We start from the raw sequence: 20,509 nt of genomic DNA, 5'->3' as shown, positions 1-20,509 counted from the left end.
GTTCAGTACCTTTTGGCCCATTTATTTTTATGCTTGTTGGCTGATGAAAATATTTCCCCTACCACAATTCAATACTAGAAAGAACTGCAAGTGCTGCATCTGTGTCTAACTTAAAGTATGTTTTGTTTCCCTCTACTAGGGATGTCAACAGCCTAGTAGCTTCTGCTTGGTTCCTTGATCTTGCCAAGGAAACGTAAACCATGTCATTGATATTTGATGAATCTCACCATCCTCGGATGGCTTCTCTTTTGACTTATTCTGTATAAACTTCTTGCTGTAACAAGTGGTACTTCTTTTTCCAATAATAGCATTCAATCCCTTTGGCAGGATTTTTGCATTTGTGTTATTTTCTGACCATTCCAATATAAGTTAGCTGGAGCAGCCAATGCACCCTCGCCTGCCTTTGTACAAATGCCTCTCTGCTTTTAGCTTAACATGCTCCACTAGCTTGGCCATTTCTGGGAGATGCCTCTTCATTACTCTGAATAGGCAATTGGTTTTGTTTTGACCTTAGCTTGACTGCCCATTTGCTTTGACTTTGTGTAAATCGTCCCTCAACTGTACATAGTCAATGTTTCACATAAAACTTTAGCATGAGTTCTCTGCCTGATTTGTTTTTCCTTTAAGATGACACATTCACAGTTCTCTGCACATTTGTACAGATCAATGACAAAAATATGAATACTTGCCCCTTGTCGTTGGGTAAGCTTATTCAATTTAGCCCATTCAGCATTTTCACACACTTCACATAGCCATAGAGTGCCTTCATTATTTCCTGAAAAGTAGTTTTATTTTTGTTGATCTCTTGCCTCATGGGGATAATGTCTGCACAGCAATAATTGGACTGTTCAATGCTTGGCTTTGCAGTGAGGCCAGATGCAGCGCGATTCCTTTAAAATCTTCAGCAGTAATTCAACCAAGCTTCTGCTTGATTGGAATCTGCAATGTGCTTGAAGCTTTACAGTATACAAATCTACTCTGGTGTTTCCTTCTTTAACTTGGTGTCAGCTTTTGTCTGATTATATATCTGCAAAGGACCTCAAGACATTTTCTTTATATAAAAAGGTGCCGTATCAATGCAAGTAATTATTATACATAAAACAATCTACCATCAATCTTGTAAATGAGGCAATTTCTTTTTAGTATTAATGTAAATGATAATTATGGAATTTATATGCAACCTAATGGAGCAGTATGGTGGCTAAGTGGTTAGCACTGCTGCTTCACAGTGCCAGCGACCTGGGTTCAATTTCATCCTCGGGCAACTGTGTGTGTGGTGTTTGCACATTCTCCCCATATCTGTTTGGGTTTCCTGTGCGTTCTCCAGGTTCCTCCCACAGTCCAAAGATGTGCAGGCTAGGTGGATTGGCCATGCTAAATTGCCCATAGTGTTCAGGCATGTGTAGATTAGGTGGGTTATAGGGGGATGGGTCTGGGTGGGATGCTCTGAGGGTTGGTGTGGATTTGTTGGGCTGAAGGGCCTGTTTCCACACTGTAGGGATTCTATGATCTAGAATGGTACTAATGCAGATCTTTCCTTGAGTTTGTTTATGAAATGTTGTCTCTTGGATGGTTGTAAGAGGAATGATTTGCACACCGATACAAATGGACGTGCGATATGACTTTTATTAGACATTATGTAATTGAATATAATTACATAATTATATAATTAGTAGAAAGTTCAATTACTTTATACAAGGTTACCATAGTAGTTCATTGCTTCAAATACCCATTATACCCAATAAGAGTTTCCTTATAATGCATAATATTTCACTAGTTCATTGACAATACATTGAAGAGATTTTTTCCACATGCTTTTTCTCACTAATTTCTTCAACTTCACTTGATTCATCAACCACCTTGCCATCAACTAATGTAGTTGTGATGACTTTGACAATTTTTCTTGTTGTGACTTCAGCTGTTAAGATTAAAAAGAAATTTGTTATTGACATTTAACTCTTTAAGTCTGAAGGCATGTATGACTAACATGATAGATTATATCATAAAAACAGTCATAGTGATGCTTATGAGTTTAAGATAATGTATTTTTATTCAGTCACAGAATCAAACTGACGGGATTTTAACATGGGAGTGATGGAGAAGAAAGCAATGTGTGAGGGATTAGTACATATTTAAGGAGATTGGAGTAGACAAATAAGTTAATAATTCAACAGTGATTGGAAAGGTTGGAGTTGATTTGAGAACAAGGGTTCTGAAAATGACTTTAATATAGGAAGACTGGCACCTGGGAAAAGAAGTGGACAATATCAATGAGCATTGGGCCAGGAAAATGGAGCTGTGTAGATGAATTTAGTGATGGATATGATTAAAATGCTGAATTTGATGTAGTCAAGGGGGATGTTGGTGAAGAGGTTATTGAATGTTATGAGGCGGAGACTGGAATTCCTTTGATAATAAAAAGTTAGTGCAACTTACTAAGCAGAAGTTAACATTCACTGATGGCTCTGCAATTAGTGGTAATACAATAGGGGTTCAGTGCTGGGAACTCAATTATTTACAATATATATAGTAGTGACTTGGATGAGGAAAGTGAATGTACATTAATAAAGTTTGCAGATGTAGCAAGCGGTGAGGATGTCAGAATCTGCAGAGGGATATAAGCTGGTTAAGTAAGTGGGAAAAATAACTTGCAAACTAATGTGGGAAAATGTGAGATTATGAATTTGGGCAGGAATAGAGGAGCTAAATATTAGAGAAGGACTGCAGAAAGCTACATCACAGATTGATTTGGAAATCCTCGTGTATAAATCACAAAAAATTAGCAGCCAAGGTCAGCAGGTAATAGGAAGGCAAATGAAATGTTGGCCTTTATTTCAGGAATCTGATGTGTAAAACTGGGGAATTCTTGTTAAGAGTATTCAACGCACTTGTCAGATGACAGCTGGAATACTGTGTAGAACTTTGGCCCATTCTCTAAGGAAAGATATACCGGCATTGGAGGCAGTACGGAGAAAGTTCACTAGGCTGATCCAGAGTTTGGAGGGTCTGTTTTATGAGGAGAGGTTGAGTGGTTTTGGTTGAGTGAGGTGACCTTATTAAAACATACAAGATTCTTAGGAGATGACAGGGTAGATGTAGAAATGTTATTTCTCTTTGTGGGAGCTTCTTGGGCCAGCAGGCTTAATCTCAGAATAAAGAGGTTACCCTTTTAAGACAGATGAGGAGGACTTCCTTCTCTCAGAAGGTACTGAATTTGTTGAATTCCTTACCATAGAGGGCTGTAGAGGCTGGGTTTTTATGCGTAGTCAAAGCTGAGGTAGACAGATTTTAAGGGAATTAAGGGTTATGAGGTAAAGGCAGAAAAGTAGAGTTGAGGATTATCATATATCAGCCATGTTCTCACTGAGTGATGGAGCAGCATCAATGGGCTGAATGGCCTACTTCTGCATTTTATGCATTTTTGAACAGGGCACTGATATATGCTACAGAAAAGTTAATTATCAGAGAATATTTAAATTAAACATCTTACTCTTGTCCGCCTAACTTTGTGTGTTTCAATAGTACTGATCAGGTAGTTTATCTTGCTACCTAACAGTGGTTTTGCTTTTTACACACTGCCAGCAGTTTGCATGGTAGAAAAATTAATTCAACAATGCACAACAAATTGTGCCAGAAATCCAATTGGATTAAAAATTGTGATTTCCAACCCACTGTAGAGCTGAAAGGAGCACAAACGAACATGATATGTTTGGCTACCATCAATTCCTTTCTGCAGGCATCCACTTCATCTCAATAGGTTTTCTTTTAGATAACTAATTCTTTGTCTGTTTCTAAAATATGATGTATCAGATTGTTGAGATTGTCTGCCCTAGCATAATTCCAAAATATTGTGATTATTATGGCATGGTACAGTGACCAAATACATTGCTGTGGAATACAGGCTTCATGCTGTTAATTTCCCAGATTGATTCTAGCTATGCTATATGGGGAGGTGCTTAGTGCACAGAGTGGATGGAAAACTGAAGGGACAGTTGCATCTGTGTCACTGTCAGGACTTGCACACATACAAGTAGTTTAGCAAAGCTGGCTACTCATGGTATGAAAGTCAAGGAGACCAGGGGAAAATCAATGAGAAATGAGGCCAAGTACTATCACCATAATTAACTTGAAATGTACTGTTTATAAATTTGCAAATGTACATTATAAACATATTCTTTACGAACAGAAATCAAGCACATTTTGCATTTAACCCAAGGGAGTTGAGTACCGGATAATATGGACCTAAAAAGAAACATCTCTCATATGATTTTGATTACAGACATCACACAGAAATACTTACGAGGAGGAGAGGGTGAACGTGGAGGAGGAACATGAACAACCTTTCTGCTATAAAGAAAAGAACAGTTATTTGTCACAAATTCACATGCTCAGTAGTTAACAGCAAACTTTATATGCAAGTTCAGTTAACTTACCGTCTTGTTAAATAATATTCATTCTAAACTGAAACGGTTTAACTCAGGATAGCATTTCATGCATTACTTTCTGTCAATCCCACCTACATAGGAGTGTATACAAGGCAGATAATGCCTGATTTTATTGACTCAACTGAAAAACAGCATATTTTACAATGGAGACCCCTTCAGTGCGAATTTTTTTTTATTCATTCATTCACAGGATGAGGGCGTCGCTGGCCAGGCAGCATTTAATGTCAATCCCTAATTGCCCAGAGGGCAGTTAAGAGTCAACCACATTGCTGTGGGTCTGGAGTTACATGTAGGCCAGACTAGGTAAGGATGGCAATTTCCTTCCCTAGAGGACATTAGTGAACCAGATGGGTTCTTTCCGACAATCGACAATGGATTCATGGTCATCATTTGACTCTTAATTGCAGATATTTATTGAATTCAAATTCCACCATCTGCCATGGCGGAATTCAAGCCCAGGTCCCAGAACATTATCTGGGTCTCTAGATTAACAGTCCAGCTATAATACCACTAGGCCATTGCCTCTCTACCTCTAGAGAGGAGTTGAACCCAAAACCTCCAACTTGAAGGAAAGACATCTGCCAGGTGAGTGAAAACAGAAAGACTTAGTTCATGAAATCTTACAGGGGCTCCACAATTTACCCCGATATTTTGGAAAACACTGCAAACGCCAGATGCATAATTTTACAAGGGTTTCTGTTGAAGTTACAATAGGAGCTTACGGATTAACTTCCCCCAAAATAAACCAAAAAATCTAAGAAATTTAGGACAGATTAATTGATGTCAGCATACACTTTTGGACTGTAACCAAATCTTTTCACTCACCCAAAACTGCAGTCTTTGTTTTGGGGTAACTACGTTCAATCTGTATTTTCCCTTTTTGGATTATTTCATCATATCATTGCCATAAGTTTTCCATTAATAACTGTCTTTAGCATTATATGTATGGTACCTTGTTTCCCCATTAAGTAAACGCCTGTACTCAGCAAGCTCTGCATCCAGAGTCAGTTTAGCTTGCATAAGAGAATCATATTTTTCCTTGTTCAGCATCATATCATTATGCATATTGAACAAATCGCCTTCCAATTTGGAGGTAATTGTTTGCATCTTATTGAAGTCCACATCATATCTTTGCTCAGTGTCCAGCAATATATTTTCCAGTCCCATATTCTGCAAAGATAATGAGAAGTTATAACGATAAGCTAGAGTGGTCCAAGTTAGTTTATGGAATAAAACCAGCCACAAGCAGTATCTTAATCTCTGTATTAATGCAAATCTAAATTAAGAAACAAAAAACAGAATTTACTGGAAAATCTCAGCAGTTCTAGCAGCATCTGTGGAGAAAGCACAGTTAACATTTTGGGTCCTGTGGCCCTTCCTCAGAACTGATTGTAGCTAGGAAAAGTTTGGTGTATGTGCTGAAGATGGGTTGGAGGATGGGTGAGGAGTATACAATAAGTGGACAAGGTTCCTGGCGAGAGGGAGAGAGAAAGAGGGGGAGAGAGAGAGCAACTGTTGGACAGACTAAGAAATGGGCCAGTCTCAATAACTTTAAGGGCCTGAGCACCTTCTCCCATTTCCTTACCCCAACCTCCCACTCCAGGCCTTGTCACCACATGGGCTGCTACTAGAACCAACCCATTGACAGCTATTAATCATCCCCATTAGCAGCTATTCATTCTCCCAGGTTGACCTATACCCATCCCTTTTCATCCCAATTGCTGTTCTTTCTCTCTCTGGGCTACACCTCCACCCATTTACTTCACACCCTTACCCCCACCCCATCTTCAACATATATACTAACCTTTTCCTGGCTACAATCAGTTCTGAAGAAGAGCCACTGGACCCAAAACATTAACTCTGCTTTCTGTCCACTGATGCTGTCAGAACTACTGAGGTTTTCCAGCAATTTCAATTTTTGTTTCTGATTTCAGCATCTGCTTTTCTTTGGTTTTTACATTTAGGGCCTAAATTGAGAAAGACTTCCAAGAAAAATCCAGAAATAATCAGATGCAAATTTATGGCAATGAAGATTTGCAGTGAGCTGCAGCTAAACTTTTTGTGATTCACTATCATTTTATATTTGTAATATTTGCTTATTTAGATTCTTTATAAATTCTAGCCAGTATTTTTTAATTAAAATAATAGAAATTTTAAACAACTATTTTTCACTTATAAGGTTTCATTAACTTCATGTTAACTACAGTTCTGACGTCATTATTTTAATAGACTGTGAACAATGTATTTACAACCACGTTGTAACAATATGTGGGCAGTGTGGAGGAGAGAGAGTGCTAACCTTTAAACAATTCCAAAGGATCAAGAGACTATAACTCCCAACTAAACTTTGGGATTTCTAATAGCCCAAAGCAAGATCTTGGCAATCGTAGGCACACCGCTAATAAACTGTCTGTAAAACCAGTTTGTTCACTTCCTTGGCAGAAGCCAGATGATATTGACTGCAAGATGCCAGAAAATTAAAGTAAAACTTCCTAAAAAGATTAAACCTCCATCTGTCTTCAAGAGACTCCATATATATATAACCGCTTCATTTTGGTCTCTTAATTATTTTCCACCATATTGCATTTTAAATGTTTGTCCATTATTCACGTTACAGCATAAATAAGCTTGATCTTGTGCTGTCTGATTCTGCCTTAAGTGGTACAATTTTTATATATGTGAAAACACCCATACCTGTTTCCTTAGGGTTTCAAGCTCTATCTCCAGGGATTGTACTATGTGTCGATTATTATTGAGTTCTGCCTTGACTGCTTCAATCTCTTTGTCAGTCTGCTGTACTGCAGCGGTGATAGTTTCCATCTGTAGTAAAAATAAAGTGCTACAAATTCTAATAGAAATTGATGAAGAAAGTACATATGTAAGACCCCAGGTATGTAAATTTTTGAAAAATGACAATTATCATAAATATAAATTATGTCGACAAACAAATCCATTATTCATAAAGGGCTAATCTTGATGCAACGTCATATTCATAATGATTAAAACAGAAGTATTTAACAATTCACAATACTGTTACATTTTCCAAAGCCATAATTATGATTCATTTCGTTTAGATGTAGTATGTTTTATTCATCATTTGTATAACATGACTTGTCACCTCTGTGATAATTTCTAAATGTTAATTTTTATCCCCAGTGTCACAGAAGAATGTGAATACCATGGGATATTATGTAGAAAAAGTTTCAGACCAAAAGATATTGATTACATATTTCACCTTTAAGGGAATTTACCTGGGACTTGAACCACAATTCTGTGTCTTTTTTGTTTTGGTTCACTATTTCCTCATAATTCTTTCTGATTTCTTCAAGACGCTTAGTAAGATCAGTTTGAGTCACACAGTCCGTCTCCACTGTGATATTATTATTGCTAATCTGTGATTTGAGGGCATTCACTTCCTGTCCAAAAAAATGACAAAGTGATTCTGACATTTCAGTTGTGATAAAACATGAAATTCTCATCATTCCAAGCTTCCCTTCCATAACACTGCAATTACCATAATTCATAGGAATCATCCATTTTCTTCCAGTATTTACAAATTTGAAAACATACAGGGATTTTAACTTAACTGCACAAGCGGACAATCTAAGGTGATAATATACATTAAGATAGTCACAAATAAAACCATAATGGAATTTGCAAGAAACTTCTTTAGTCAGGGAATTGTAGATCTTATTACCACAAACGGGTTTTGATGTGAACAATATAGGAGCAATTAAAGAGAAACAAGATGAAGGAGAATGGAATAGATGGATATACAGATATGATGAGTTAAACAAATGGGTAAATCATAAACAGACATGTCAAACATTTGAGCTGTGTAGGTCTGTTTCTGCACTGTGCAGCTACATTAATGGTTTTCATCGTATAATGCAATGGGATGCCACCCTGGAGAAAAAGAACAAAATCAGAATTCGGTATAACTTAGATCTGAGTATGTGTGAAAAAAAAAAACATATATCTTGTCAAAACATCTCAGCTTGCACTTGTCAGGACTATTAGCAAGAATACCAATTCAAAGGGACAATCAACGTTAATACTGCATGTGAGGCGTGTGCTAATTGGTTGCCAAGTGAACTAATTTCGATGCTGCCATTGGCTAAGGGGAGAAACGACACCGACTACGCCCATTCATGTTGGCCACGTCTGGCCAGTGGGGAGCGCTGGTGGCGCCAGTTCCCTACTCTCACCTCCTGGTGATTCTTTTTCAGGAAGAGAAGTTCCTCAGTGAGCATCTCCCCTTCGTTTCTCAGGCTGATGCCGTTATCGTCGTATTCCATCTTGATGCGCCTCAGGCGGTCGATGTCATTCTCCACAGTTTGCCGAACGGACGCTTCAGACTCCGTCCTAAACCAGATACTTTCTGTCAGGTTAAAATACACAGGCGGACAGACTCGCACCCCGTCGAACTATAACACGCCCGATACCGATACGTACTGTACGTTGCGATGTATCATCACGACAAATAACTTAATCGAAGTAAGAACGCAAATTTCCACAGGATTAAAAGGCAGAGACAATTAGAAATGTTTAGTACAAACTTCATTTTGAAGTCTTCAGCACTGAGCCTTGCGTTGTCTATTTGTAGTATCAGTACAGCATTTTTCATTGTAAAATCCTGGATCTGAAGGGCATAATAAGATGGAGGCAAACTTAGTATCAGATGTCCCTTTACAAACAACTATTTGTTGTCTAGCTGAAAATTGTTATATTAGTTATAAGCGGACGTGGCACTTGGTGTGAAACCGAACCTGCACTACCTCTGACTACCCCATTAAGAGGCAATCTGACTGAATTCATCTGACCCGCTGCTTGCTGTCTAAGATAAAACAAAGTACTGCGAACGCTGAAGATCAGGAACAAAAGCAGAAATTGCTGGAGAAGCTCAGCAGGTCTGGTAGAGATAGGGTTAACGTTTCGGGTTCTGAAGAAGGGTCACCGGACCCGAAACGTTTTTTTCCCTTCATAGATGCTGCCAGACCTGCTGAGCTTTGGAAACATAGGCACCTTCTGTTTTTGTTAACGTTTCGGGTCCGGTGACCCACTGAAGGAGTCATACCGCATTCGAATGGTTAACTCCATCGTTCTCTTTCGACAGATGCTATCAGACCTGCCCCACCGACTTGTTTTTTGCTTTCAGTCTAATCAATAGTTATATAGCCGGCCACTTTTGAAAGCAGTTCGCTTTCTGGACTTAAACAGAAATAGCAATGATCTGTGTCCCGATAGTGAGCAAACATTTTGGGAAAGAAAGTAAACATATTTCTGGCCTGGTGATGACCTTTGCATATTTGTTTTTAAAAACTTCTTCACCAGACAAAACTAGGCGAAGGAATGGGGTGGATGACATTAAACGGCCGACCCGCTCGCGGGGAAATGATCTGATATTGACAGGGATATTGACAGGCAAACAGCATATCTTCATCCATTTCTCCGCCAACACATTTACCGGCACCGCATAAATAATAACAACGTCCAGCGTTTAAGAAGGAGAGAAAAGATGACCGATTCAGCATCCAGCTGGTGTAAAAATTACCCTAAACGAGATTACTCACTAAACGAATATCTCAAGGCAATTAATGGTCGTACGATTTCTTTTGTGACTTTTTTAGAGATTATTAGGATTAATCACACAGCCGCGAATCAGAGTGATTGTACCGCATGCTTAAGTCTGCTTCAAAACTGTTACTGAATTATTGATAAAAAAAAACAAACACGACTTGAGGGTACCTGTTTATTCAGGGCATGCGCCTGTGCTAACATTGGGTTGATGTCCCTGGCAACAGTTTTTTTCTCTTCGAGCAACGCTTTGATCTTGAGCTCCAGCTCCCGGTTGCTGTTCTCCAGGGAGCTGACATTCTCCAGGTAGAGTGCCAGGCGGGAGTTAAGACCCTGCATGGTCTGCTTCTCGCTGGAACCCACGGTGCCGGAGGCAGCGGCCGCTCTCAGGGAGCTGCCCAGGAGGCTCATCGAGCTCCTGGAGCTGGAGGGGCCCCGGCTCCAGGAGCTGCTGCTGTGGACAGATCTGCTGGAGAAGCTGGGTACCACCCGGCTGGAGATCCGGCGCTGGGACGAGATGCTGCTGGCGATGCTGGGCATGGTTGTGAGTCACTGAGTCTGCGGCAAACGGATCGAATGCGCCGCATCATCGGGGCCCCACATTTAAAGAGACGGAGGGGATGGACGTGGGGAAGGTGTGAAAACCTGCACAGCCACACCCAGCCGGGAGGTGCACGCAGCAGCCGCCGGCATTATTAGATAATCGGTGTATCTAAAACATCCACCCATTATCACATAATAACGTCATGTGGAATTAACATCCACCTCCCTTGGTTTTACATATAGGCTTTCCTTTCCAATGTAGGCAGGGTTCCCCGCCGATTACAAACAGGGACCTTTAACTTGGTATATTGTAATAAAATGTACAATTGGATTTCAGATAGACAGGCGATCAGCAATTGTGAAAGCATTCTTAAAATAACCTGATAAGGACTTTTGTGGTGTAGTGGTCGTGACCCTACCTCTGGGCTAGAAGGATTAGGTTTAAGACTTACCTGTCCCGTAGGTGTTCCGTAACAGGTTGACTCTGTATGTGAGAAATGCTTTTTAGTTAAGAGTCAAACTTCTATGTTTGTTTGTTTCCTTGGTATTCTACCTTAGGGAACAGAACTGCGTTTGTGACTATGTACATATACAAAGATGAATACAGTGTATTTTTGAAAGAAAAAAGGTTGATTCGTTTCTTTTTAAATCGGTTAAAATGAACGGCCGCTCTACTGGAATTTGCTTTATTGACGAGGGAATGACATCCTGAACACCAGAAACCTGACCTTTAAACCTGTGCAATGTGCTGATAAGTTAGTTTTTAGTCCACTCACTCTGATTGTGATGGACCAGACTTGGCCGTTTGGGAAGCAAATGTTTATGATGCCACGTGTTGTATTTTTTGCCCCCTATTTGAGGTTGAAGTTGGGGGCGTCCCGCTTGATCGGAGAAGCGTCAGTGACATTGGATAGGGGAGACTTTGCTCCCTGTCGTCAAACTACGATGACCACGAACCGCCGCATTGTAGTGGAAGGTTTTGCCGGCGAACTGCCCAACCCATACACCGTTTACATGAAAACCTTCTCTAATAAATGATGTAACTCTTGCTGTTTAATCGTTTGTCTTGACTCTCAGTGAATTGTTCAAACAGGCAGCTATGGAGTTGGATTGTAGTTAGTCTCAGGCACTGTTGTTATACGAAGAACGTAGCTTTTTTGTCTGATTTCAGTCAAATTAATCGAAGCGACGCTGACCAGCATTAAGGTAAGTTACAACAACTAAAACCGGCAGACAATTTCTAGTAATCTGATGGCAGCGTTCAAGCTTCGTCCTTGTCGTTCATATGTTCACTTGGAGTCTGCCGCTTAATTCACTGTTACTCTTCCAATAGTTCTGTGTATCCTGTGCTAATATCCTGTTACTGTTAGACTGCAGCTGGAGTCGTATTACTACCCAGAATATCTTGTGTATCTGATTTACTGTGCAGTACGATCTGTAGGTCGCACCTCAGAGAGTAATCTACCTTATACTGCGTATAGTATCCTCTGCTTTAATCTGTGAAACAGCCTGAATATCTTACAGTGATAGTATATTTTTCACTCATTCACAATGATGGTAAAATAATGCCACCATGCAATGATGTTTATAACTCTGCCTCATATCCTTGTTTGTACCCTATCAATTTATAATATTTTGTTTTGAGAAGATGCACATCAATGATTAAAATAAATTGAACAGCGGTGTTTTCAAATAAAATTGATTTGTATAAAAATGTGTAGTAGCAAGTTAAAAGGAATAGTTTAATTTCACAATTGCGCTGACTCAAATTATTTCAACATTGGTCAATAGGTTTATGTCACCACCAGAACTGCTTATTTGAATTACAGCCTTGTTTGAATCATTGATTTCCCCACATGTAATTTAGTTCATTACGTCTCCACAAGGAGTGGAAAAACTGAGCCAGTTCAAACTAGTGAAGAGACTGAAACATTCATTGATAATATTTGAGGAATGCTGTTGAAACATTTTTCAGAAGGGATCAGGTATTAATTGGCTGTATGCTGGTCAGATTGTGCATTCCAAGTGATGGCAAGCCTAAATGTGTTTGTCCTTAATAACATGCAAACATTGCAGTGACTTCAAGCCAAGTTTGTGGATTAATGTAAATATCCCACCATTTCTGTCCAAGTTGTGCTATTTCCTCATTAGTTTTGTGACAACAGCATTTTGCTAGAATGCAGGAAGTTCACCATCATTTCAAATCTTGATTAATAGATCTTATTCTAGACAGAATTTGCTTTAGTTTAAAACAGGGGCACTATCTTGAAGAGATAGCAAAGAACCACATAGAAACACTACATAGGCCAAACCAGAAGAAAATTGACAATACAAAAAGATGAACACCAATTAGCCACAAAGAGACATGACTGATTCTCATTTGTCTCAGTGCACACGGACAACGAGGGACACAAACTCGACTGGGACAACACATTGATAATCACACGAGCCAAACAGAGACACGCCAGGGAATTCCTGGAGGCCTGGCATTCCAACCGGAACTCCATCAACAACCACATTCAATTAGACCCTGTATACAAACCACTGAGAAATAAAACCAGAAGTAATACCAACCACCCAGCAAACGGAGGCATATAAATAACTAGCAGGACAGAACACCGATGCTTCAGTAGAGGCACACTGACAATGCTACCTAGCAGGGTGACGAAACATTTGCAACCAAACCCATTGGTTCAGCAAGCATGTCTACAACCTTATTATGTTCTAATTGCTTTTAACATTTATTTTTCTTGCTTCAGTATTCTATAGCAGTTAATTCTTAGTGGATCTGAAACTGGAAAGGAAAAGTGAATGCCCCTTTGTAGAAATTGGTTTTCTACCCCATTTAATAGGTAACTTTTTAAAAATAAATCATACGTTTCCCTGGCATCTTTCTTATTCCAGTGCAGTATTCTGGCAAAATGTACACGTATTCAAAAATAATTGATCCTAATAGCTTTGAAGAGCAACCTCAAGTTGGAGAAGGGCAATGTTGTCAAATGCTTTCAATACCTGGATCTGCCAAGTTTCATAGAAGGAGCCACATAGGAGACAGAGATTAAAGGATTATAGTCAAACTGTCTTGGAATTATAATTAGAATTAGATTTTATTGTCATGTGCACTCAAATTTAGGAATACAGGAGTACAGTGAAAAGTGTACGAAGTCACCATTATCCAACGCCTTTTTGTTTACAAAAACCAGAATTTTAAAAAAAGCAGAAACAAAAGAAACAGACCCAAAAAGCAAACAAAATTTCCAGATCTAAAAGAAGGAAAAATGTCCTGATCTTAAAGTCCCTTCTCAATAAAGGTGTTTGGAATTCTCAGCCTCCGAGGCACCCAGGCCTAGCTGCAATATCATCACACAGAAAACTACTGATTAAAATTTTAATGTTATACTGAGAAATGTATGGAAAAAGGACTATGGTCAGCCATTATGGTTCAGAGTGGACTATATTTTGTTTTTACGGAGACTTCAAGCTATTGTCAAGTGGAAAGATCTAAATTTTTGCTGAATTCAGAATAGCCTTGGTTCACTTAAAAAATAAGAAAATAAATTGTGCAATATACAACGGCATTGATAATAATCTATTGATAGCAATTTCTCTGAATGTGGAGAAGATATGATAGTATTTAGTGAAGGTATTTTTAAAAAATTATACAGGTGATGTTATTGATGGAGTTCAAGCTGATTAACAAATTCACAAATGTTTCTATTCAAAATGGATGCTTGTGTCTCCCTTTTGGACTTAGAGAACTCTGTGAGAGGAGGCTGACTCAACCAAATGGCATTTGCGTACATCCAAAAGGTCTTGACTCAGAGAATGTTTATCCCAATATTGGAGAGGAAAATCGAAAATTTAAAGCACAATGGAGGGAGAAATTCAATTTTCAGTCAAAATGGTCAGCATCATGGTTTATGCTATTTAGTTGTTACTGTTGAGCTGTGGTGCTGCATAGGTTCCCATCTGTAGCTTTGTGGGAAGGTGAAGTAGGAGATCTGCAGGTGGTGGAGTTGGGTGACAATTATGATATCTGGGGATGGAGGGTGAAATCCATTAGGCTTCAAATACCCTGGCAAAAGATGCTAGCACTTGCTGCTATTCCTGAGCCTAGGGAAATAAATACAGCTCCTACAGTATTCATCTATCACCTTTGAATTGGGGCGGGGTCAGGGGTGGGGGTAGCAGTGGTGATTGATGGTGGTTAAGGAACGGTATTGGAATCCAAATCCAATACAAATTTTAGGAGATTTAAACACCCTGTCCATATCCAAAGGTACCATTCCCTGATAGTTAAGGCTCCCTAACAAGTGTTTAGAAACTGCAAATAAAATACAAGACATGCCAGTTAAAGCTAAAAAGAAACACTTTATCACCTGGAAAGTTGGAAGTTGTTCTTCAAAACTCTTGCCATACTTGTAGATTTGCTGTTTTGAAAATTAACTTCTACACATTGCACTGTTTAGGTGGCAATTTATTATAAGAAGCTATTGAGCTAGAATGTTAAGCATAGAAGGAAGGCAACTGTGAGCAATTTGTGGTGGCATTAATATTATGTGACTACATGTTGAGGTGCCAATGAATACTAATGGGATAGTGCCTTGAAGAATTGTACTACTCTAATTTACAAATTTTTTAAAGCTTTAAATAATTTAAACAGAATAATATTGCTGTTTAGAGTTGTTATTCCAACAATTTATCCTATGCAGCAACACCATACAGTTGCATTTTGATTTTCTAACAAAATATAAACGTATAGTCATCAGTGTAATGATAGCAATTTTTTTGTTTCCCATTTGTGTTATATTTGGACAAAAACTGAACTTATAAATAAAGTTAAGAGGAAGCATATGAGGAAGTTAAGGAAGCAAATCACCTACTAAAGGCAACCGTTTAATTCAGGGTTGGCCATTAATCGTTCATTTTCCACAATCCATCAATATACTATCATGTACTTTGTTTATATTTCATGTGCTGTGCCTTTGTTTAAAGATGCAAGGTAATTCATACTTTGCAGTCTTATTGGAGGTCAGTGTCCTTACAGCTTGGCTTGAGTTTCAACAGAACCTGATTTGTATAGAAGGGCGTGTAAAATGATACCAGAATAGAAAACAGTAGGGAGGAATGGTGCCAGGAAAAGCAGACAAGGAAGAAACAACATAACAGGAATAAAATGGAGGGTACATTTAAATTTCCTGCTAGAAGTTGTGGAAAATGTATAGTTATGCTATGAAGCAGTTGTACCAGGCATAATCAAAATGGGGAACAGGTTTCATGGTCTGGAGTTGATGAATTTAATGTTGAGTCGTGAAGAATGTAAAGTACCTAAGTGGAAAATAAGGTGTTGTTCCTCAAGAAGCAAAAAGATAAAATAGTGGAGAAACTCAACAGGTGGCAGCACCTATGGAGAGAAAAACATCGAAGGTAGGAACAGGAGTAGGCCATTCGATCCCTTGAGCCTGCTCCACCATTCAATATGATCATGGCTGGTCATCGAGATCAATACTGTAATCCCATTCTCTCCCATATCCCTTGATCCCTTTAGCCACAAGAGCTACATCTGCATCCTTCTTGAAAACACATAATGTTTTGTTCTCAACCACTTTCTGTGTAGGAAATTTCACTGGCTCCCCACTCACTGAGTGAACATATTTCTCCTCATCTCAATCCTAAATGGTTTACCCCTTATTCTTAAACTGTGAATTCTAGTTCTGGACTACCCCCCACCATCAGGAACATCCTTCCTACAGCCTGTCAAATCCTGTCAGAATTTTATAGGTGTCTATGAGATCCTCCCTCATTCTTCTAAACTCCAGTGAATATAATCCTAACTGACACAATATCTCCTCATATGTCAGTCCTGTCATCCCAGGAATCAATTTGGAAAAGCCTTCACTGCATTCTCTCTTTAGCAAGAACATCCTTTCTCAGATAAGGAGACCAAAACTGCACACAACACCCCAGGTGGGGCCTCACCAATGCCCTGTATAATTGCAGCAAGATCTCTTTGTTTGAATCCTCTCACTATGAAAGCCAACATAAAGTTTGCCTTCTTTACCGCCAGTTCAACCTGCATGTTTATTTTCAGTGACTAGAGGTCTCGTTGAACCTTCTCCTCTCTACAACCATTCAAATAATAAAATGCTTTCCTATTTTTACTATAATAGTGGATAACCTCACATTAATCCACATTAAACTGCATCTGCAATATATTTGCCCACTCACTCAGCCTATCCAAATCACATTGCAACATCCTCCTCACTGCATACCCTTCCAACCAGTTTTGTGTCATCTGCAAATTTTGAGATATTACATTTAATTCCCTCATCTAATATATCGTGTATAGCTGGGGTCCTTATACTGGTCCTTTTGGTACCCCACTAGTCACTGTCTGCCATTCAGAAAAAGACTCGTTTATTCTTTAATTTACTCTTTCCTGTCTCCTAATGAATTTTCTATCCATCTCAATACATTACCGCCAATCCCATCCACTCTAATTTTACACATTAATGTCTTATGAAACTCCAAATAAACCACAACCACTAGCTCCCCTTAATCAACTCTATGACCCATTCTGGTGAAGGGTCACTGAACTTGATTAGTTTTAACTTTGTTTCTCTCCGCAGATGTTGACGGACTTGTTGAGCAATTTCAGATCTCCAGCATCTTTGCTTAATTTTGCTGTTCCTCTAGTTTTTGTTGGGCATTATTGGAACATTGCAGCAGGCCTAGGTTAGTAATGTTTGGCATGAGAGCAAGATGGTGTATTGAAATGAAGACTGATCAGAAGGTCAGGATCATTCTTGTAGACAGCTCTTCAGTAAAGTGGTCGCCTGGTCTGCATTTAGTCTTAAACAAAAACAGAAATTGCTGGAAAAGCTCAGCAGGTCAGCAGGTCTGGCAGCACCTGTGGAGAGAAATCAGAATTAATGTTTTGGGTCAGGTGATTCTTCCTCATTTAGTCTTGCCAATGTAAAGGAGATTGCATTATGAGCAGTGAATACAGTAGACTAGTTTGAAAGAAGGACAAATAAAGCACTGTTTCTCCTGGTAGATGTGTTTTGGATCTTGACCAGTGAGGATGGAGGAGGTAAAGATGATTTCTTGAGTTTCTCAGCACTGTTTAAAACTTCAGATTTGCAGTACTGTGCTTTTTATCTTAAATCAGTTATGATCACCAATCCTAATGCCAATGGAAGCATTTAGTTGCCTTTGACCACCTACATCAGAAAGAAAAAAAATACAGTGCCTTTAATGTAGTAAACTATCCAATGAACTTCACAAGAATGTTAATCAACTTAACAAAACCAAATATACAGGAATTAGGGCAGATGACCAACATTTCATCAAAGAGATGGGTTTGAAGCAGTGTCTTTGAAAGGAGGAAGAGAGACAGATTTGGTGATGTGAGTTCGGAGATTAAATCTCCCCTAAACCTTCCCTACTTAAAGGAGAGCAGCACAGTTCCTCAACATAACTGAAGTCTTTCATCCTTAGTACTATTCCAGTTCTTCACCGATCCATGCTCAAAGGTCTTGACATTCTCCTTGATGTGTTTTTCAATTTGCTAGAAATGGGCCAATTGTATGATACAGGTTGTAGGTGGCTGAAGTCATGGAAACCTTGTGAAAGTTTTAATTGACCTTGCTTTAACTACAAAACATGGATTGTTCAAACATATTTCTTGAATTAATCAACTGTTGCATGGAAGCTTATGTATTACAGTTACTTGAAAAATGAGAATGAAGTATTTAATTGCTCAAAATATAGATGGGTGTGGTATGATTTGTACTGGAATAAAAATCTTTGTAAATATCTGCCTCCCTGTTTATATCTGCAGGCATGGCCCATGGAACTTCACTACTGATGATCTCAGAAGGATTAATTGTTCATACATGAACAGATGTGTTTGACTCCAAATGAAAGAATTGCTCTGTTTTAATGACCCACCTTTTGCCAGTTAACAGCATCAACTTGAACCTTCACTAAAGCAAGCTCCATGAAGCTATAGGAATTCTTGCAACAATTTAACTTTCTTTTCCTAATTGAGAGTCCTTGCTTTGAGTCCTTGTATTTCTAGATTCAGCTTTGAGATAAACAAAAGTTTTTTTTTTACCCCAGGGAAATATGCAATTAAACCTTTATGGATATCTGGGAAGAGATAGTAGGAACTACCAATGCTGGAGAATCTGAGATCACAAGGTGTAGAACTGGATGAACACAGCAGGCCAAGCAGCATCAGAGGAGTAGGAAAGCTGACATTTCGGGTCTAAACTCTTCTTCAGAAATGGTTTTTGCAGAAGGGTCTAGACCTGAAACATCAGCTTTCCTGCCCCTCTGATGCTGCTTGGCCTGCTGTGTTCATCCAGTTCTACACCTTGTGATCTCTGGATATCTGGGAAGTTGTTCTAAAGATATGCTGCTGTTAATAAAATGTAGCAACAGCCAAATGTTAAGCACATTTTGTCCTAATTCTGATTCATTAAGTGGATACAGGATTCATTCTCCATTCATGAGGCTTGGGCCTTTTTGGAATTGAACTGTTGACCTGTCCATTCTGAACGGGTATCCTGATGAAGCTTACTAGATGTGGATAATATTGGGTGGGCTAGATGCCAACCATTTTTCAGCAAGGCAAGGCCTGAATGGGATTCACCCTTGAATAGCAGGGGGACCTAAATGGCTTTTTGGGGCCTTGGAGGAGCCCTTCTGGAGATCAGGTATGAGATTGACCTATATTCAGAATTTCTAATAGGGAATTGTATTTTGAAGGGTTGACTCAGCCTTTCCTGCTCCTGTTTCTTATTTTCTTATGTTTTTAATATTTCCACACTTGACAGACTGAGGGCACCTCCTCATTCCTTGCAACTTGAATTTCAGGATCATAAGCCTAAATATCAACTTGAGGTGCGTGTTGGAGTGTGTCCAATATTGCATAAGAAATCTGAAATTCACTGTCATTCCCTGCTTCACTTGCCATTACTTCACAGAATGTGGGCATTGCTGGCTAAGCCCTTGTGAAGGCATTGGCGAGCTGCTTTCTTGAACTGCTGCAGTCCTCGTGGTTTACGTTCACTCACATTGACGTTAGGAAGGGAGTTTCAGGATTTTGACCCAGTGACAGTCAAATTCCATTGAATGTGGACATCTGGAGTTTTACTTCTGAGTTTGATGCCAACTGCGCAGCTGCATGTGCAGCGCTGCCACTACAAATGATACCAAGGATGGGTTGATAGATTTGGAGATTTAGCACAGAGACAGACATTTATGAATATGGATGAGGTTGGTCAAAGGTGAACTACTGTTGGGAACAGGGTGGAGTCAGAAATTTATCTTCAACGAAAAGAAGACACTCATTGCAACTACAAAGAAAGCATGACTGGAGCTGGCCAAGGAGATCACCAGCAGTATTATTGTGCCACTTTCCTTGATACAGCACAGGAAGAGCTTTCATGACCTAAATTAAGTCAGAAAATGGAAGTACAGTTGCACATTTTCTGTTGTGCGCATTAACACCCTGTTAAACTGCCTTGACAAGCCGAACCCAACACGTCATCCCTTACACCCACTTACCTTCGGAGTGCTGCCACTCTTCTGTATCCATGCACATTGTTAATCCCTATCTTTTCATCATTTTGCCATAATGGGAGGAATGGGTTGATAATGAAACCCCACTAGTCCACCAGATACACTACTGGTGTAAAATTTAATTCATTTACCGAAATAGCCAATTTCACGCTTTTACTGCTGCCCAGAATGAAAGAAATACCCACCTGCCTTCTTTAATAAACCCAGTAATCTGTTTATTGTAACTAAAATACGTTCTTAAAGGAAGGGCATTTACTCATTAATGTCTAAATAATGATAGAGAATTAAAACTACATCCCTAACTGTACATAGATATATTCAAAGTGAAAAGTCCAGTCCCTGCAGAGATTATG

General features: G+C 39.2%; 1 protein-coding gene across 2 annotated transcripts; it reads right to left on the bottom strand.

Moving 5' to 3' along the window:
- Positions 1 to 1,608: 1,608 nt before the first annotated feature.
- Positions 1,609 to 10,628, bottom strand: si:ch211-243g18.2 (uncharacterized protein LOC559906 homolog). Of its 2 annotated transcripts, none has more exons than XM_048613572.1 (8): positions 10,194 to 10,628; positions 9,005 to 9,087; positions 8,654 to 8,810; positions 7,697 to 7,861; positions 7,140 to 7,265; positions 5,398 to 5,615; positions 4,301 to 4,344; positions 1,609 to 1,918 (listed from the first exon to the last, which is right to left on the bottom strand). In XM_048613572.1, the coding sequence occupies exons 1-8, from the start codon at positions 10,560 to 10,562 to the stop codon at positions 1,779 to 1,781; spliced, it is 1,302 nt and encodes a 433-aa protein (XP_048469529.1). In that variant the 5' UTR covers positions 10,563 to 10,628; the 3' UTR covers positions 1,609 to 1,778. The 2 variants fall into 2 exon arrangements, with proteins under 2 accessions (XP_048469529.1, XP_020376268.2); XM_020520679.2 differs by having other exon boundaries at positions 4,301 to 4,347; positions 10,194 to 10,625.
- Positions 10,629 to 20,509: the final 9,881 nt, after the last annotated feature.

This window comes from Rhincodon typus, chromosome 28, assembly GCF_021869965.1.
Source record: "Rhincodon typus isolate 14 chromosome 28, sRhiTyp1.1, whole genome shotgun sequence".
Taxonomy (NCBI): Eukaryota; Metazoa; Chordata; class Chondrichthyes; order Orectolobiformes; family Rhincodontidae; genus Rhincodon; species Rhincodon typus.
The sequence above is the reverse complement of the archived record's forward strand: the minus strand, read 5'-3'. Positions and strand labels throughout refer to the sequence as shown.

What these genes read in the sequence shown, in the direction of transcription:
- si:ch211-243g18.2 (XM_020520679.2), bottom strand. Translation starts at nt 10,562, where the DNA reads ATGCCCAGCATCGCCAGCAGCATCTCGTCCCAGCGCCGGATCTCCAGC. An exon ending in CGCATGCCCTGAATAAACAG is followed by an intron (nt 9,088 to 10,193) that starts GTACCCTCAAGT and finishes TATGCCCTTCAG; the next exon opens with ATCCAGGATTTTACAATGAA. An exon ending in TTACTTAATGGGGAAACAAG is followed by an intron (nt 4,348 to 5,397) that starts GTACCATACATA and finishes TTTTCTTTATAG; the next exon opens with CAGAAAGGTTGTTCATGTTC.